The 21,265-nt window shown below is 38.5% G+C and overlaps 1 protein-coding gene across 1 annotated transcript in view; it reads left to right on the plus strand.

Annotated features, from left to right (window-relative positions):
* The first annotated feature begins 3,199 nt into the window (after positions 1–3,199).
* Positions 3,200–21,265, plus strand: part of LOC150081716 (uncharacterized) — a 29,525-nt gene continuing 11,459 nt past the window's right edge. Inside the window, exons 1-4 of the mRNA XM_090380294.1 lie at positions 3,200–3,272; positions 3,606–3,794; positions 14,489–14,544; positions 19,221–19,327. Coding sequence (XP_090236420.1) covers positions 3,200–3,272; positions 3,606–3,794; positions 14,489–14,544; positions 19,221–19,327 — 425 coding nt within the window. The remainder of the gene's footprint in view (positions 3,273–3,605; positions 3,795–14,488; positions 14,545–19,220; positions 19,328–21,265) is intronic.

The following is a 21,265-nucleotide window of genomic DNA, read 5'->3' on the forward strand; positions in this document are numbered from 1 at the left end:
ACACGCATAAATGCTTGTGAGAAGGTTCATTCCAAAATGTCAAAGCAATAGACCATGGAAATGAAAAGAGTTGCGCTGAATGCAACATACCCAGGCCGACACAGAAGGGGATCCTCGAAAGTTTCTTAAATGGTAATAATATAACAAAATAAAGGGGGTCCCTAAATCCAACAATGCACCGTGCTCTCGGATTCGGGTACTGAGTTATTATAGTTCTCGGATGTCAAAGGCACAAGGATGGAAGCAGACTAGATTCAAGAGATGGTGCATTTATAGATAATGTACTGACGCCTCACACACACATACTCTCCTAATCTTTCCACATATGCCCCTTCTGCCCACCCTAACACACATACCCCCTAACCTTTCCGCATATACCCCCTCCTTAACCCTAATTTTTTTTGAACGCTTGCTTTCTAAAAAAACTCACTGGTCGCCATGCCCCCAGTTACGGCACAGCCTTAGTTTCTTTGGAGTTTAACCCCCCTAACCTTCCATAAATAAAACTAATAATTTCATTTGGTTTAGAGCTGGACAAGAAATATTCAATTTTTAAATCAAAGGTTAGTATAAAAAACATCTGCAAATTTAAACTTTCCACAAGTTTATATTTGGAGGCTGTTTTCACCTCACTTATTAAAAACGCTTCACTTTATTTTCCCAGGACATGTGAAGGTGCATAACGGCTTTCTTGGTCACAACGCATTTGTAAATTCCTCGCGGTTAACATAGTGATTACCATCGCCATTCTTCTACCTTGTATGAGAAAACCCTAGATTAAAATATCTGTTAACATGTTCGGAATTTCTGTTTGATTTTTTGATAAAAAAAAGAATTTCCATAAATTCAAGGTTTTCAGTGCAATTTCATTACACCTACAAGTACACTTAGTGATCACTGAATTATGACCACCTCGTCCGTGTCCTCGTGGGCTAAATCGTGGTAAAATCGCCTTCCACCCCACACCGGGTGGAAAAGACCTGAGTTCGAGTCCCATCAATGACGTGAGGAATTTTTATGGGCCTATTTTCGTTTATACTCCGGCATAACCGCCAGGTCAGTGGAGTTTCAATAAATTAATCAATACAAACTTTAATTGTATTTAGCAGGTTTGAACCCTGGTCCACTTAAAGAGTGTGCTACAGCGCTCGCTCTCCTGACCACTCTGTACGTCAAGCCTAATTTCACAACTTGGCTGAGTTAGTCGGTCTCAGGCGAGGGTAAAAAAGTCGAACAGCTTCATACGATAGAGAAGTGGAAATTTGCATCTTTTCGTGTAAATCAAAGTCATAAAGTAGCAGCTATGGAACGTAGTAAAGATATTACAGAGTTTCAAAAAGGGCATGATTGTGGTAACTTGTGCGTCGGATCGAAAACGGCACGTTTTCGATCAGTTGCTCGTGGCTCACCAGTTAAGGTGTGTAAAGAATTGTCTCAAACAGGTCAAACCACCCTCCTGCCGACAAAATTGTCAAGGATTATGCAAGGTGGATGTTCGTGATGTGCAATCTGAACGACAGTTTACTGTGGAGGATGCATGGTTTTAGTATGGAGGATGCACAGAGAACACTTACATTAGTGTGTTGTCTGAACGCTAAAATTACGTGGAGTAGGAGATGTCATGGTCTGGGAATATTTATCGTGGTATAGGCTAGATCCACTGGTCACAGTGCATGGGATCATGAATGCTGCATCCGATGTTTTGGATAATGGTTGTCTATTGAGCAACAGGCCATACCCATAGTCAATAAATATTTCTAACATGAAATGTCCAGAATTTTTGCATTAACTGTTTATATACTTTAATTATAAAAAAAAAAAGTTTCACTTTAATGGTTAAGTTTAAAAATAAAAGAAAAATTTAAATAACATAATTTGAACTTTTGCGATTGGTCCAAATCAATAAACAGTACAGTATATGCACCGAACTTATTCATCCATACTACCTATCACATAACACTCGAAAGTAAAATATTTCTTTTATGAAAAACTCGTTGAAATCGATTGCCACGCTATTCATTCAAGCGGCCGATTTACGAAACCCTCTTACTTCCGACAAAAACAGTTGTTCGTCTTAACACAATTAATTTCGTAATTAAAAAAAGTAATTAATCTTAATATGTGTAATTCTGATTTATATCGGATACCCAATTTCTCAGCAGGAGCATTCGAATGATATATGAACTGTCTTTCTAGATGTAAAACTCTAGAGAAAGATTGTGGACAAAAACATATTGGAGTGGCTTTTTTAAGGTTACTTTTAAGGAAAATTTAAGGTCAAGAATCTGTCTTGCTTATTTTAAGGTTTAATAAAGTCCTTATCTTAGATGGGTGTTGTTGTTTTTTTTTCTGTATTTCTGCCAGAATAATTTAATTTGTTGTTAAAATTTGGCTGAGTTTGGCTTAATTCCCATTAAGATTTTACAGACTTGAAAATTTGCTTAACTGCTTATTTCTAAGAGGAAAAGCAAAAAAACAAGAACGTTCTTCGTTCTAAATGTAGTTAAATCCTCCATTACGTTATCCTCCCCCCCCTCATTCCATGTTTCTACCAATAACAGTACAGTCTGAAGTCGAGAGTTTCGAGTACGACACCACCTCAGTATTCCAAATTGTGTTTAGCAAGCGGTAGTTATCCACTTTTTTCTTCTTTAATTGTAATTGAACTATTTTAGTTACAGAAACTTATTCTATTAATTAACATTTATATTAATTTGCTTGTCAGTTAATTTAATTACAACGGCTGGTTTAAATATTAAGACTAGGAATATATTTAGTCATTAAGAGAATGAAGTTCTATCATGATATTAGCTACCGTTTTCCAATACTCAAATCTGAAATAAAATCAAATTCGGACCTTGTAACTTAAATATCAAAATAATCAGTTAATATTCTAAAAGTTGCTTCGTTTACAACTTGTCAGTTAACTTCCAAAATTCTCTTTATGAACTAGCTAGATAAAACTCTAAATTTTATTTAATTTAATATTTTAAGAGTAAAGAGAAGAATTTATCGGAATTATACAATTCTACGTTTTAAATAGGTGTTGACAATTAATGGGCAGTCAGCAGTCATACTGAATTGAATAGTTTTGCTTGACCAGCTTATATCAAGGGAAAATAGTATTGGATAATACCATTTTCGATGGAAACCTCTGCACTGTTTAGAAAGTTAATCACTAAGCAAACAGTTCTTAAAAATGTGCACTGAACTTTCACACTGCGTCCGCAAAGATTCATTGGAGTTTGCTCTAGGAATTTCAGAGCTCTCCAGTAAGTTTTGAGTTTGTACAGTCTATCGAAACTGTTTGTCCTTTCCTTAGCTGCGGTGTGAACAAACAAATATCAGCTTGGTAAGTAGACTTAATTGCGATACATGTTCTGCTTTCGTTACATCCAATGAAAGGGGGAGTGGAGGGAGGGAACGTACAGAGAGACTCATACAAATTAACTATAATATACATGTAATATGACGAAAGTTACAGTATTTTGTTAACTTAGAGTGCCCATTTGTATCTACTTTTATCTTTAAAACCGAATTTGAATAAAAGAAATTTGAACTGATAATTCCGCAGTTATAACAGCTACCCAACTATCCTTTTCTAGTTAAGAAAGTTCGAAAGCAAACGCCACCTTTTCGATTTCCTGGAGATATAACAGAACGCTCAAGGATGAGTCAAAATGAGTGCAGTGGATCTGAAACGGAGCAGGAATCTGCGGATGATATGGGAAGTAAACCAACTACAACTCGTTCCCAAGAAGAAAAGTTGACATTTAAAGAACAATATTCGGCTGGTAAGTGTATTATATAATAAAATTACAAGATTTGAATTACAGTTCTGCTTATTCGTTTTCTTATAAAACATAATTTCCTTGTCTTGTCTGTAGTCCACCTCTTCAAAATATTTAATTTATTTTTTCACTTACGAGAGTTAGGCTGTTTTAATTTTAATATTTTCCTAATTAGTTAGTGTTTTAATATAAATATGGACACTATCCATGTTTGGCTCACTCCTCAATTATAGGAAAGAGCATGATCATGCTCTTTCCTGAAATTGAAGTTGGTTGTCCAATCATTATTTTTACACATTTCAAAGAATTGCTTTGGAATCCGGCTAATTTTCCAACCGAAATGATTAACCCATTCTCTCAGCTAAAGTATAGGGAAATAATTTCCTTTTGCTTTAGCCTACCAAAGGAACAAAACTATCATTTTATAATTTAAGTGGAATGAACGTACGAAAGGTTGGAGGTAGTCGTGAATTTTTAGTAGCACGAACTATAACATTTAAATTATCAACTCTACCTATGATACAATATTTCGACCGAAAGGGTGTGATAGGTAGTCTAAGCTTTGCATGGCGCTCGCACCACATACCCACCCCCCCCATCCTCAACTACTGGTTTGTCATATCAGCATTTAAAGTTTCGATGGTTTACTCTTGGTGTGCGGAAACGAGAAACCATGTCTAACGTTGAAACTGCTTTTGATTTATGTAGCGGATTCTCTAACTTAGTAAGCTATTTTTCCCCTTTAAAAATATTTATTTTCTTGTTATCTGATGAGTAAATAAACTTTTTAATCGTTAAAGTTTCATAAATTTTCTATGTATTTGTGTTTCAAGAAGTAGATGTGCTAAACACTTCTGAAGTTTCCTGTGCCTCAATTCTGCGTTCATATTATTAGTGGTGTATGAGGCAAGAAAGCAAGCTTATCATCAAAAAAAAAGAGCATCAGCCAAAACAAAAAAAAAAAAACCTCTTCCCATTTCACCTATCCATTTCCTCCAAACGTTTGTCTAGTTCTTCCTTGAATCTATTTAAGCTATCAACTTCCACAACGACTGATGAAAGTTTGTTCCAACAATCACCTCAACCACTCGCTGCCTAAAGGCAAATTTCCACACATCTATTCTGCAACCATCTTTCCTGAATTTGAATTTATGCACCGTCAAGTGCGTAATCTGAACAAGAGAAAGAATCCCATCAGCATTTAGCTTGCTCAAAGTATTGGGATCCTTAAACACTTCAGCCACCTCACAGTTGCCTAGCCTCCAGATGCTGCAATTTGAAGATGGAGCATTTCTTGGTACGAGCACCCCTTTTTTCCACTCACTAATCACGTTACCCTGTACACGTTCCAGCGGCTCCACATCCTTCCTAAAATGAGGCCTACAGACCTGTATGCAGTACTCAAGGTATGACTTGACCATTGCTTTATGTAAGGGGAAAATCAACTCCCTATCCCTGTTAGCAAAATTCCTGTATATCATTGACAAAACCCAATGAGCTGTCCTGGCAGCCTGTCTGCACTGTTCAGAGAGTTACGCTGTGGTTACTGCAATCCATATGCAGTACTTTGTATTTGTTAATCTTCAATTGCCCATCTGTTAATGATGGGCAACTGATGATTAATGTTAATCTTCTCAGCCCGTCTGCCCAACTTGTCTAGATTGTGTTGCAGTAGCGTACTGTAATTAACAACCCTGCTAACCTTTGTCTCGTTTGCACACTTGGACATCGAGCGTGATTACCTTCATCAAATATCATTAATAAATATAAAAAACAACAATGGATCCAACACCGAACCTGGGGGGCTCCACTAATAACATTAGACCACGAAGAGCAGTGTCCAATGATTCACTCAGTCTTCTCCCGCTCAGCCATCCCTTTATCCATAGCAGCAACTTGCTCGTAATGCCACACTGCTCCAATCTGCACAGCAGTCTTTTGTGTAGAAAAATATCAAAATTATTTTTTGTATCCAGTTCCTTTGTGACCACATCGCAGTATCCAATCAAATCGGGCAGATAAGATTTCTCGTAAACAAACCTATGCTGTGTCTGAACTATAACTGCGACCATGTCTTGATGAACCTTGCATTACTTCTTTCACCAGAGACTCCATTATTTTCCCTGGAACAGAAGTTACTAACAGATCTGAAATTACTCGTGTCACCCTTCAATCCACTTGTGTGAAATGGGGACACTTTGGCACTTCTCCAGTCCACCGGGACCTCTCCTGAACCCAAGGATGCTTTCATGGGTTTGTTTACTTCCTTTGCTTGCCTCCCTTAATATAATTGGATAGGTCCATCCACCCCAGGTGCATTTCTTTATTTTACTTGAATAATTTGTCTTTCACTTTCCTTTAAGTTATTACAAAATCATTTAGCTCTCTGTTAGTTTGATAAACTTCTGGCCTCCACTACCCTAGAGAATTCCTCATGTGTGAATATAATGCAAAATTCTCATTCAGTTTGTCAGCTACTTGAGCAGGATCATCAACAGTCGAACCGTCGATGTCAAGTGGACTAAACTGATTCATCGCCTTCCTTCTAGAGTTTACATAAATAAAAAAGTCTTTGTTGTTTTTCTTTGCACCCCTTGCCAAAGATTTCTCGTAATCTGCCTTTGCATTCCTAACCTCCTTTGTGACTTGATTACTGTACATACTAGCTTATATCTACCATAGGTTTCATGTGTCACTTGATAATTTTTATATGCATCCCACGCAATATCCTTCTCTGCCAGGGCAATCTCGTTAAATAAATAAATCTTTATTGTGAAGTACAGAATTACATACAACACAATATCCCATCACGGCGACCAGCACATATAAGAGTTTGAATAAACAGACTACAAAATATAGCATACAAAACAAAGTTCAACATACATAGGCAGCATACAAAAACAAAAGAATGAATACATTACGGATTAAAGGAGTATAGAAACGTAATAGATATCAGTTTGATTTATGTTCACGGAGCCTAGCCTAGGGATAGGAAACAGGAGCATCGTAATCCCCCCTCTAGAAGGTCAGGGATCATGAGCGACGAAGGCCTTGATGAAGTTGGATCTGTCTTTCTTGTTTTTTTATCAGGCTATGAAAGTCAGCATCTACACAGTGAAGGGCGGCGAGCATTTGCTTGGGGAGAAACCTCTCAGTGAATATGAGCCAATTGTGGTGAGCCGCAAGTAGAGGTGACGATCTTAGCTGTGGGATCTCCAAGAGCAGGCGTTCCAAATGCTTGGAGATGATATCCCGCCGGTGAGGAGTTGGCTGTGAAGACCAGCCTCTTTTCTGTGATCAGGAACTTCGCCCTCGGGATTTCGAGTGCTTGAGCCGTTGTGGTAGCGGGAGGCAGACGAACCTTAGTATTGGCCCATTTCAATAACCAGTATTCAGCGGTGTACACCACCCGCTTAAGGTCTGTGGATGCGACTAAGGCCCATATTTCTGCGCCCTGGAGAATAGCGGGGGAGATCGTGAAGTTGAATTTTTTAACAGTGAGGGGATGTCAGCAGCTGCTTTGAGATCCACCGTAGACGAAAGAATTTGGTACTGATTTCAACTCGTTGATAATTAGTTCATCTGATATCCACTTCGGCCTAAAACTTGAAGTATTTCTTATTTGTCATGAAAAGCCTAATAGCTTCCATGATTAATTCCTTGAATGCTTCCCATCTAGAATTTGCTGTTGGTAACACCATCAGTTCCATTATATAGATTTTAAAAATTGTGAGACAACTTTAGTCACCTTTACAAAAGCAAAACCTTTCTCTTTACCACTAATGTTAGTTACATCTTTCAGTAAATCCCATATCAATACACTATGATAACTGCAACCTTGTGGTTCTTTTATCTGCTGGTTACCAGTCTTGTGTTATGTCTAAACAAGTGTAAGCAATTTGCGCACTGTACAAGCCGAAAGTCCAAATCTACCTCAAAGGATAAAAACATAATGGGCCGACTAGAGCTTTATGAATAAAATCAACAAAATAATATTTCATAAGTGTAAAAATATTTTTCGCCACTTATGAAAGGAAACTTTAATTTATATAACAAATTATGGCGCCTCCGTAGCCAGGTGGGCAAGAGCAGCAGTGCGTAGCACACACTTCTTGATTAGACTGGGGTTCGAGCCCGTGACCACCGAATACGAAGGATGTGGAAAGGTCAGGGAATGACCGCCGCATATCCCCGGAGCAATATGGCCTCAGTTGCTAATGCTCCTAAAAACCAAATAACAAACAACAACAATCTTCCCTGTTTGTTCTCGGTCTTATCATCCGAGGTTCCAGTGATCGATCCGTTTCCCACTTTCGGCGCATCTATTCTCTCCGTTAGTAGCTTTGTCAGAGTTAAGGTGATGATGATATACTTCCAGGGTGTGATATCCAGATTGGCAACGGAATCCTTTGTTAATTTCTGTATTCAGTTGTGAATTCAGAGGACTGACTGCTGAGAAATGCAATTTATAAATGTAGTATACTCAATTTTGAAGGACGCATCTGTGGCTGCCCTCTTCAGTAGTTATGTAGGTTCCGGTCCTAGTTAGCCGATGTCATTTCAGGTCAAACTGGGTAAATGGACTAGAAAGTAACAAATTAAGGTAGCAGCATTAACATGCTAATTGGGTGATACCACCCAATTAACACACAAACACGAGGTATTTGAGAACGAAAAAGACCTAATTGTAGTCCAACATGAAGTTCGCTAAGCAGTGCTGACAGGCCCATGGCAGTGGTTTACTGGGGGGGGGGGGGTCCTCCCTTGGGAGGAATGAGGCGAACCCTTTGTTAAAAAAATTGTTCGAAAAAACTTAGATTATTTTATTCGGGGATTGACATTTAACTGAAATTTTAACAAACTGGCATGGGGTTTCTGTTGATAATATACAGGAATTTTTCAAGGAAGGATAAGCAAGTGATTGTACCATTTCTACAAGGCAATAGTTAGGCCACATCTTAAGTACTATACAAGTCTGGATGCTTTATTTTAAAGAATGATTTGGACCTGTTGGAATATGCAAAAAAGAAAAACAATTAAACTGTACAAAAGTTCTCTTGACGAAAAAGGCTTCAGGTCTGAAAATTACAGAAGGAACCAAGCATCCGCTAGGGAACCGGATTGAGGTGTTTAAGGCCTTAAATGGATTAAGGATGCCACCTCCTCCTTTCGCGGACAGGTTACATAAGGAGACAGACTTAAATTGACAAAAAGATGGCTGCAAGGTAGAGGTATGGAAATTTTCTTTCAGCCGTAGAGTAATTGATTGTTGGAACAAATTTCCATCTGGTGTTGTGGAAACTGATAGTTTAATTTTTAAGAGAGGATTAGAGGAGTTATTATTAAGGATGGGCAGGTGATGTGGGTAGTTTTTTTTTGTTTTTTTTTTCTTTGCTGGTGCTGTATTATAAGCTTGCTGCTTCCTTGCATCAAATCATTACTAATACTAATTTATCTACAATAACTATTATTACAAGATCTGCTGTTTCCTCAAAGTATTGTATCATTGATTACTAGAATTTTTCAGAAAGTGTTAAAAAAATAACATATAAACTTACCTTTCCCATAATATCAGATGTTCCTCAGAGCAGTATAGACTCTGCTGTCATGTTTACTGGGTGCAGTCCGATGCAAAACAATAATCTAAGGCAAATAATGATCAATTCCTCACTGTTGAAAACCCAAATGAACTCAAATCGTGATGAGTAAATCTAGGTTTTCCTCGAGGAAAACTTGATCCTTAAGGAAGTCTAAGATTGGTGCAGTACTCCTGCATCCTGATATCAATGCTAGTCTGAATGTGGTAAACAAGGAAGTAAATTCTGATCTGTCTTACAGTTAAAAATTAGACAAGAATTGCTCAGCGGACTACTTAAATCACTTCTCTACTTGTGATTTCAATAACTCAATGACCAATGTGCAGCTCAAATGACCAGGAGTCACTGTCTAAATGTGCTTTATCTCGCTTCACCCTATTCAACATTCAGCTCTTAGAATAGCCCTAGGTGCGTTCAGAACATCTTCAGTGCAAAGTCTGTATGTAGAAGCCTATGAAGCTCCTCTAAAGAGCAGAAGAAAGATGTTATTACTGAACTACGCAACCAAGATCCAAAGCCAGTCGACCCATCCTAATTTGGCAAGATTTAATGATCCGCAACTCACGGCCTTTTATAGAAACAAACCACACGGAACTAGGCCTGTAGGTATTAGATTAATGGAACTAGCAGAAAACTGGAACATACAACTCAAAGTCCACCAAGAACCTATAGATCACATTCCTCCATTGTCTGTCATCATGCCGTCTTGTGACAATTATTTCCACCAATGGGGGAAACACTCTTTAACGGGTATTAACGTCCAATAGCTGCACATACACAATGTTATCCTGATTTCGCTAAAATATATACTGATGGATCGAAGTCCAAGACTGGAACAGGTGTAGCAGCGGTATTCCACGACTACCATTTCTGTATCACTTCCGACAGAATGCAGTAGTTACACCACTGAATTATATGCCATAAAGCTTGCTCTGGAAAACATTTTCTATCTCTCAATCAAAAAGAGCATAATCTACACAGACTCGCAAAGTTGCCCTATTAGCAATGCAAAAGATTCCCCCACCTACTCTTCCGTTACTACAGCTCATCAGATTAGAGTTGTTTTGGTCTCGGAGATCATCGGCAAAATGTTGTATTCTGCTGGATCTAGGTTGTATTCTGCTGGATCCTAGGCCATACTAGAATACCAGGAAACGAAATTGCAGATGCTGCTGTCAAGCATCCATCCAGCACAGCCCCAATTATTTTTCTGGTCCCGTTCAGTGATTACAAAATGCATATACGAAATATATGTAAGGTAAGATGAACACTTCAGTGCCAAATGCATGTACATAACAAATTCCTTGAAATTAAACCTGTACCACAATTATGGGTCTCCAATTTCCGCACTAACAGACACCAGAGCCCAAATAAATCACACTCATTTGACCCATCTACTCCTATTGTCAGGTAATGACCCTTCATATTGCCACAATAAAATGCATACTCCTGGAATGCACCTTGTATATTGGTGTGCAAAACTTAAGGACGAACACTATTTCTAAAGGTTACAACCACAAAGTCAAACGAAACAGCCTGTGGCGATTTGCATAGAAAGCTTCATGCACATGCAAAAATTTGAATTGTGATGAGATGGCTAACATAACAGATCAAAGCAGCAGTTATGTGCAAATTACCGATGGTGACCACCATTGTTACGGACGTTCAATTGGTTTCATACAGTGCTACAGACAACAAAATGGCCATAGTGTGCATAGTATTAGGGTCAAGCGCCCTCTGTGGTTTCCCACATATGCGCTCCAGTAGACATCTGTATGACTTTATCTAGGGTCAAATAATTGGGAAGCTTGAAGTGCTAGGAGTGGCTGCAGAGTTCGGTATCGTCCATAGCATCGTCTCACGTGCGTGGTCGGCCTTCAGAATGACAGGTACAGCTGTTCGAAGGACCAGTGGTGGTCGTCCGCGAAAAACAACCCCCAATGATGACCTATATTCTCCTACAGGCCAAGAAGGATCGACACCAGACAGCGCGATCCATTGCAAACCGGCTACACAGGATATTTATTATTTATTTATTACTCCAAAACAGCCGAAGCCTTACAGAGGAGGAATTTTTCAGTAGCAATACCGCAATCATTCTGTTTACAATCTGTACACAATGTCAGGTATCAATATACAATTTCAAATATACAAAGTAATTTACAACATATACAATGCATATGATATGGTACAAGCGATTTGCATTTGAGCAAAGCTGTGGTAACAGAAAAATTTGTTTTACTAAGCATTTGTTGTTTTCTTTTCTTGATAGTTTACAAAAAGTAGTTGCATTGATTAATTTGTGTTATTATAATCTTATGGTTATCCCTATTTTTTTTTTTTTTTTTTTTCCTAATTGTTATTTCTTATCTTTGTTTATTGAGAGAAAAAAAAAAAGTTTTTTTTTTTTTTTTTTTTTTTTTCCTACTCAAGCACTTTTTAAACTTAAAGCTAAGTAAACCTATCTTTAAAGTATTATTATTGTTGTTATTATTAAATTAGTCCTTTATTTTCATTCTCTATTAGTTTGATTGTAATACCTTTGTAGCTCTTTTTTGATATTAATGTGTTCATTTAGGATATCAATGTTGGATTCATTCAGCAATTTAGTAGTTCTGTTGAAGTAATGGAATCTGAGGTGATCAGTTCTGAATGGCTCTTGTGCCAGCATATTGTGCCTTCTCAAGACTCTTGGAGGACAGCTGAAGTTTATGAGATAGAGCAGCTCGGGGGCATCCAACTTTCCAGCCACAAGATGCATTAAGAATTTGCAGTCTGCCGCAGCTCTTCTTTGGTATAGTGGTACAATCCCGAAGTGAGTGCACCATTCACCATAGGATTTTGTGTTCAATTCCAACCTAGCTTTGTACACCAGGAATCTGACTATGGATTTCTGAATACGTTCCAGTTGTTTTATAAGAATTTTGGTGTGAGGATTCCAGATTTGTGAGGCATATTCTAGAATTGGGTTGATTATCATCATGCAAGCTGTTTTTATGAGCTGTACGTTGGTGAAATCGAAGCAGATTCTTTTAACCAGTCCAAGGGATTTGGAGGCCTTAGCTGTAGTTTTATTTACATGTTTGTTGAAGTTTCCCTTCTCAGAAAACCATACTCCCAAATCTGAAACCTCATGTATTCTCAATAGCTCATGATTATTAGCTTTATAGGGATAATTAATCTTGTGTTTTTTGTGATAGTCTGCGACAGACATGGTGCAGCATTTGTTTAAGTTTAGTGTTAGACCATTGTTTGTGATCCATCGGGTGATGGTGTCTAGTCCAATTTCCAGTGATTCACAGTCTTGTGTTGTTTTGATGGTTTTGTAAATTTAAGTCATCTGCATATGAGAGCACTTTGATGTCAACATATTGCATACCATCTTGTATGTCATTAATATATACAGCAAAGAGTAGTGGCCCCAGAGGAGAACCCTGTGGGACTCCCCTTTGTATATGGAAAGTGGAGGAGTATTTTCCTTCAAAATGAACTCTGCTTTTCCTATTTTCAAGGAAGTTAGACATAAGTGATAAAGCATTACTCGATAAACCTATGTGCTTTAATTTGAGGCAAAGCAACTTGTGGATATTGCGGTTTACTGTGGCCAGGCGGCTCCACAAAAGGGAACTGTTTGCCCGAGCCAGCACATTGTGTCCCTTTAACACCTGCCCATCGGAGACACCGTTTACAGTGGTGCATCGAACACAAGGACTGGACAGCAGTGCAATGGGTAAGGTATTCTTTACTGATGAGAGTAGATTCAGTCTCAGCAGCGATTCTAGACGTCAGCTAATCTAGCGAGAGGTTGGCACACTGTATCACCCTGCAACCATCACTGAAAGAGTTCGATAAGGCGGACAAGGTGTTCTCGTCTGGGGAGGCGTTATCCTTGGATGGACGTACACGACTCCAGATACTGGAAGGCGGTACTGTAACCGGTGCACGCTACTGTACTGAGGTAATCCTTCCCCATGTCCGTCTGTTCCGAGGTGCCATTGGGCCCCCACACCCCATCGCATTGCAACTGATGATATGCTTTTGGAAAGTGAGGGCATTGTTCGTATGGATTGGCCTGCTCGTTCCTACGATCTAGATTCCATCGAACACATATGGGACGCTCTGGGGGACCCCTAGCGGCACTTCCACACCCACCAGATAATGTTCAACAGCTGAAGCTGGCGCTGACAGAGGAATGGACGATGTTACCTCAAGAACTTAATCAACAACATTGTGCTAAGTATGTCAACGCCGCAGTAAAAAGCATGCATCGACATTAGGGGGTTGCCATATCTCCTACTGAGGACCACCTCTTCCCTTTATTCCATCTTTGGCAGTGATGCATCTGTATCATGGCAGTCAGTGTTATGTTGCCAATTTTTAATAAAGTCCCCCTGTACCGTTTTGTTTACGTTGTTATATCGGTGTTGTTTCCTTCATTTCTGTACCTCACGAGGTTTCTTTGGTATGCTTTTCCCATATCCAGGCCACTCCTGTGAGAAGCTACAGGTGAAAGCCTGACTGGTCCTTAGGTTTTGAACACCAGCGTATAACAACTCTGGTCTAATTTCATTCACTTCTCTCTCAAACTTACAGGAATTGTTACTGAGCCATATTATAGGCGAAAATTCAAACCTTACAGAATTTTTCTTCTTTCTGAAACGAATAGGTTTATATAACTGTTTGTAACTGCTTCTATAGAAGCCAATAAACTTAGTATTAACTACTATGATAGGTGCAATATGGCCTAAGTAGCCTTTGCACCAGAAAAATCCAAGCACAACTGTCTAAATCTGACCAATCGATTCAACATTAATTTGAGAGATCTGCTTATTCAGAGATATTTTAGAATGTGTGTTGGTAAATGCAGAGTTACGATTATGTTTATATTTTTAATATGATACATACCTAGTGCATTAATTTTAACTCTAACCGGGGCAGTATTGGTGATCACAATTGGTGATCAATTTGTTCATTATAATATATGTATTATTATATTAATTACATATGTAATTAGACTTGAAATACTTCGTATATTTCTGAGTACAGAATATGCGTATTTTCTGTATTAATCAAAGCCCTTTTTTTTTTTCTTTCTTTCAGAAGAACGTAAGGCGATGTGCAGCAAAGCTTTCGAGAGATTCCCAAGCAAAATACCAGTAAGTTTTTTTTATATCTATTTTTAAAATAGCGGTTTTTCTATGACCAAAAGCAACGTGCAGAATTTAATTTATTAATTATTATTTAGTTTCTGTGTACACAGTATATAGAACAGAAATATCAGAATTGTTGAATGATATAAGACATTTTTCTGAACTTCTGATTTCTAATTAAGATTGAAAGTAAAATATATGAAAAAGAAACCAGACATTTAAAAAATACGAAAAATACTGTTTAAGAAAATGTCTACTTTCTAGCATTAGCATTAGTAGAGGCATTTGATGCAAGAAAGCAAGCTTATGCAGCACCAGCCAAAAAAAAAACCACTTCCTCTTCACCCCTCTGTTCGTTCAAAATAACTGTCCAGTGAGCCTTAAACTTATTTAGGCTATCAACTTCCACCACAAGGGATGGAAGTCTGTTCCACCAACCAACCACCCGCTGGCTAAGGGCAAATTTCCGCACGTCTATCCTACATCTGTCTTTCCTCAATTTGAATTTATGCTCTCTCAGGTGGATTCTGAGCGAGAGGAAGAATCCCATTAGCATTGAGCATGCTCAAACCATTCAAGGCTTTATACACCTCTATCAGATCACCTCGCTGGTGCCTAGTCTCCAGACACTGTAATTTGCAAAACTTAAGCCTTTCTTCGTAAGAGCACCCCTTTGTTCCATTCACTAATCTTGTTGCCCTTCTCTGTACTCGTTCCAGCAGCTCTACATCCTTCTTGAAATGAGGCCTCCAGACCTGTATACAGTACTCTAGGTGTGGCCTGACCATTGCCTTATACAGGGGAATAATCACCTCCTTATCCCTGCTAGAAAAATTCCTATATATCATTGACAATACACCATGAGCTACCCTTGCAGCCCGTCTGCACTGCTCAGAGAACTTCATATCTGCCTGCACAACCACCCCCAGGTCCCTTTCATTCTCCACCACTGTCAGTGTAGTACCACAGAGTTTGATACGTTGCTCTGGGGTTGCTGTTTCCCATGTGTATACAGTACTCTAGGTGTATCAAACAAAAGTGCAATTATCATTGCAATTTTGTTAAAAGTGCAATGATATTTTTTTTTAAAAGAAAATATGAAAAATGAATAATATAAGACGGCATTTGTGACCTGATAATAAAACTTGAATCTGTCATTTCAAAAATAATTGCCATAAGTTTGTTTGGATGCTATGACGTGGTCACAAAGGAACTGGATGCAAAAAATAATTTCGATATCGTATACTGTACTTGGATTTCAGGAAAACTTTTTTGATACTGTTGCACATGAAAGACTACTGTACAAATTGGAGCGGTATAGCATTAAGGGCAAGTTGCTACAATGGATAGATGGATGGTTGAGTGGGAGAAGATAGAGTGGTAATCAATAGGCACTGCTCTTCGTGAACTAATGTTAATTATAAACTATTTAATCAAACCACTGTCTGAAGTACACAACCCCGATCCTATTAAAGCACTACAGTCTAGTTTTGATGTCTAGTAATAACTGATGAGAAGGCTGCTCTCCAGTCTTCACCCAGATCCCATGTAACAGTCACTTGTCCCCTAAACTGGTCAATGGCGACAAACCTGCAAAGTAGTGTTCTCGACACTGCTTTCGACGCCATACAATGCTTTGCCGTATTGATTATGCTTAAGTTGCACCACAATAAAGGGGGCGACATTCTCAGCCTCTAGTTTTCACTTTCCAGGAATCTCGTGGTAACGCTAAGGGAACCCTTATGAGAACAACCGCTGCGGCAATTCCCAAGGTGAAGCCTCTCTCGATTGTTGTTTATTGCACTAATTATTCTTCTTAAATGAAATTTGTACTCTCCCAGATGATAACCTAGTGTCAGAGGAGTTTACAAGAACGAGCGAATGCAAAAACATCATCGTTTCTAACGGTCACGGTAGATAGAACTCCCGTGAATGTTACAAACCATGATGTTTCTGCATTCTATCACCTGTAACAGTCACGGGAGTTTCTATCTCCCGATTCTGTAACAATCATAGGAGATAAAACTCCCGTGACTGTTACAAAACGGTCAATTCAAACGCCTGCACTACTTATCCTCTCGTTTTATCACTATTCATTCTGTGGCACAACTGAAATGAGTTGCATGAAGTGGCATCAAGCTGTTCACAACAATCAGCCCCTTTACCAGTAAATCAACCAATCTCTGAACATCAATCTTGTAAAAACATGCCTCAACTAATTTGGCCTACACGATAATCCCTTCACCTCAGAGTTTATAGAATGCCATCCCAGAATTGGAAACACGGTCATCCATAGCCTTCATTATACATATTGTCCGTTATTATTATTATTTTTTTTTTTTTTTTTTTTTTTACTCCAACATTTCGATAAACTTCTTTTGCGGACGATTCGAGTACCCAACAAGTTTATCAACGAATCGTGAGGCAACACCTCTGAGGACAAAACAATACATACTTTGACAGTAAATTATACAACAGTGATTGTCTATCTCTGATGTATGCTATAGAAATCTGAGCTTCTCCCCACAACAATAAAGCTCATTTTCTTGCCTGATCTTTGGGGTATTAAATGGGCTGATTGGAAGCGCAGACACCGACGTCGGGAGCGAACAACTTCCCTAAATAAATGTAGCCTCTGTAGCTTTGGAAAAAGACTCCTTGCACCAACAACTGATCACTGCCACATTTCTGGTAGAAATAAAATCGATAGCATAATTCTGGTAGGCCTGCCTGCCATTGGAGGAGTCCATCGGTCCATACGCATCTTCGTTTATCTGATAGTTCGTCCTCATCAAATACTATCTCGTGTCTATATCTGAACAAATTGCATTAGACCGTACTTACAGGCATCAAATACTGGAACCGGAGAAAGGAAGTTGTTCTAGCTCTGCGAAGGACACAATTCGTCTAACACATTCGTTTTTGCGCTGGGGGCTGATGAACCTCCCATGTATGAGAATTAAGACACTCTTTTAGATGTCCTACATGTTTTATCAGAATGGCTTCTTTTTACCAGAGAACGCATTTTGTCTGATTCTTATACACTCAATAACATTTTATCTGACAACGATCTTGCATCTGCTCTTTTTAACTTTATAAAACCTTAGAAGTTATATGTAGTCAGATTTCAATTGTTTAATGTTTTCAAAATGGATTTTAACTTTTTATCTTTTATGTATTGTACCATATATTTTAACTTTAATACATCATGGTACTCTACATACGAGGGGGTATCAAAACGTTCATACCCTTACTTAGAAATAATAGCCCTAGAAAGGTGAAACTTCACAGGAACTTTAATCCTTTTCTATGTACTTTCCATGTACAGTAACACATTTCTCCCATCTATGGATCAGTTATGGATCATAACTGATCCATAACTTCTATGGATCATAGAAGTCCACACTTTTTGTCCGAAACCACGATTCCACTTCATTGATCACTTCCTGAGACGAATCAAAGCGGCCCCCACGCAATTTTTTTTTTTTTTTTTTTTTTTTTTCATTTCTCGAAACAAGAAGTCTGATAGTGCTAGGTCAGGAGACTAGAGAGGGTGCTGCAGTAGCATAAATCCAACAGTTGGCGAGAATGTTGCATTCGGCATTGCTTCTGCAAAGGCGTCAGCAATCTTGGAACCCATCGTGCGGAGACCTTAGACATGTGCAGATGGTCAAGTGAAATGCTGTGGGCAGACCCATAACTAATTCCCACTGCATCTGCAATGAAATGAATTGTCACACGTCTGTCACTCAGTGCCAGCTGCTCAACCTTTGCAACCGTCTCGCTGTCTGTGGATGTTGATGGCCTTCCTTCTCTTGGTTCGTCAAAGACGCTTGTACGACCGCACTGGAACCCCCGTTTCCACTGTTTGTGTCATAAGATGGACAATTCTTCCCATACACAGCTTTCATTTCTTCTTCAATTTCCCGAGCTTTCTTGCCATGCAAATGCAGTAACTTGATCACTGCTCGATACTTCACTTTGTCACCCATAGCGTCCTTCCTCCGATTCCAGGCTCCACCTCTGGTGTACGATCACCTACGGGAATGAAATTTCATATGTTAGTTACTGAAAATGTAGAAAACTTATATTAAAAACGGCATCTTCGCACTGATGTTTTATCTAGGTCAGGGTACGAACTTTTTGATATCCCCTCGTAGATAGACCCTGATATGGTGACCTATTACCATAGGTCACAGAAATCCACACTGTTTATTTCCTTTATATGAATCGGGTTCAGTGCATTATATCGCCTGTGCTATTAAACTCGACTGAAATGAAACAGTCGAGACCAGTGTATTAACGGTGTCCAGTTCTGCTAACTTCCCATCTGCGTGTATCATTCATCACTACTTGCTTTTGCCTACCCTTACTTTTAATGAAATAGGCATGAAGGAAATGAGACCTTTGTTGTTTATTAAATGATGGCGGTTGCCTCACTGTAAAGTGTATTCATTTTTTGCTGAAATTATGTATACTTAAGTTTGGAGAAATGTACAAACGCAACGATTAAATTGTTACGAATGTAGACATCAATATTATAGAATATTCAGTACTTATTTTCCTACTGTATTTCTTTCAGAATAATTATATAAAGTTTAAACTCATGTGCTTATCTTGCAATTTATGCAATACCTTGTGTCGACTGTGCCCAGCTCATTCTTGATTCTTCCTTTCTACAGGTGGTGTTGGAAAGATGTGCTGGTGAAACCGAACTGCCAACTTTGAGTTCTGTAAGATATTTGCTTTCGGAGGAGATGACTGTCGGTAATTTCACAAACATATTGAGGTAAATTTTACAATTGAGTGAATTTTTTTTAGTACGAGATGCTACACCAAACGTTATGAGAATGTATTTAAAAACTACAGGTTCATTTAATTTGCCTAATTTTGCCTTGTTCCCTTCAAAGTATTCTCCTTGAACAACAAGCACTCCCGTCGTTGTAAATGTCTTAATAGTGTCAAGTGCCTCATGCCCTTTATTCTGAATCTCCATTTTTTTAAGCTTCGATTGAGTCTTAGAAAGTATATCAGAAAAATAAGGGGAATTGGAGAATTGAGAGCATTTAGTTCTTTGTCCAAAACAAGTACAACCTGAGGTTTATTCTTTTCTTGAAGTACCTTCTGTGAAAGCCGTGATAAGAGCCATATCATGCGTTTCTGAAGTTTACCATTCTTGAAACAATACTAGACGTATTGATCCATTGAATCGCTCATTTCAAAGTATCACAGGGTACGTATGCGGACGAATTACGACGAAAATATACTCGCCATCTGCTCGGAACAATTCTTACTATTATTGGTGAAATTTTTAATTGATCATTCTCATAACGTTCAGGAGAACTTCGTATATTTATTATGCCGTAGTTTCAAAGCCAACCAGATCCCTATTTTAAACATTTGAAGGCATCTGGGTTTTTTTTTTTTTTACCACCTTGGAAGACAAGTTTTCTTGATATTAAGGAATCGTTATGCAACTTTTATCTGACTCCATCAGTAAGCGAGACTGATATTATTATCAGGCCAAACACTGCACAGATGTGTCTAGTGCATACCGAGAATTTCTAGCAACCAGCAACTATCCAACTAACAGCATGTATGGGGGTGGTGGGTAGCAAACTTTTTGCGCATCAGAGAAAAAAAAAAACTTCAGTCGATTACAATTTGGCTTCGCTAAAAGATAACTATTGAACTTTGTAGGACACCCTCTCTGCCTCGATTACCTTTTTAAAAGCAACTTCAAGGAGATTTAATCTTTTGTTGATTGCCAAAACTTTATGTTCGTGTCCCCACCCCCTCTTCTAGTTTCACCTTCCAGCGCGAATATACACTACTTCTCTTTCATTTTTCTTGTTCCTTTCAGGGCCTTCTTTATCAGGTCATCCCAGAGATATCCGCTCTCTAAGCCAATTCAATCTTCCAATATACAATATAGTTTCCCTACTTCGTACTTTCCGTAGAGGTCGTCCTTTTTTCGGCGAGGCTACCAGAATTATATTCTAAATGTGCTCGCACCATTTTATAAAGAGAAATATTATATTTTTCTGTATAGATCATTACTAGTACACCGAAAGTGTTTCAGACCACCCGCTTACACTGCAAAAAAAAAATGTCATGCCTGCTTGTGTCATAACCCTGTCTTTCCCAACCTGAACCAAATTTAATGCTGTGTAACGTACCCTGTAATTCCATCCCCCTCTTTCAGATTTTTTGATCGAAATATCAAGCTTTACATTTAGCAGGATTAAAAATCTGAATCACCATGGTTTCACGAAAGAATCAACAACAAAATAATAATAATAAATAAAGCAGTGAACTAATTAGTAGCACTGTGGCTGAAGTTGAAGAGTTGTGATTCAAAGTCAAATGGACGATTTTATATTGCGCAGAAAAGTGAGCAACCTGAATGAATTCCTTGGGATCTGCAGAATGTAGTTAAAAGTGTAGTTGCTCGGATCACGAAGATGATCCGAGCAATTACACTTTCAGAGATTTCAGAAGGAAACTTGTTGCCAGAATGTATCCAGTGAAGGTTTGACGGAATCATTTCTGATGATATAAAGCCACATGAGTTTTGGGCGACTGTAATATAAAGTGATTGTACAGTTTGTAGATGATTCTATGACTTTGAAATTGTTTCAGTTGGCGTTTCGCATGAATGTTGTATGGATTTCAAGGGGGGAAGACAAAACTAGTGATTCTACAAGACCATTAGAAGACTTCTGAA

This window comes from Mastigoproctus giganteus, chromosome 8 (genome assembly GCF_048544385.1).
Source record: "Mastigoproctus giganteus isolate SK-2022 chromosome 8, ASM4854438v1, whole genome shotgun sequence".
In the NCBI taxonomy this organism is placed as follows: Eukaryota; Metazoa; Arthropoda; class Arachnida; order Uropygi; family Thelyphonidae; genus Mastigoproctus; species Mastigoproctus giganteus.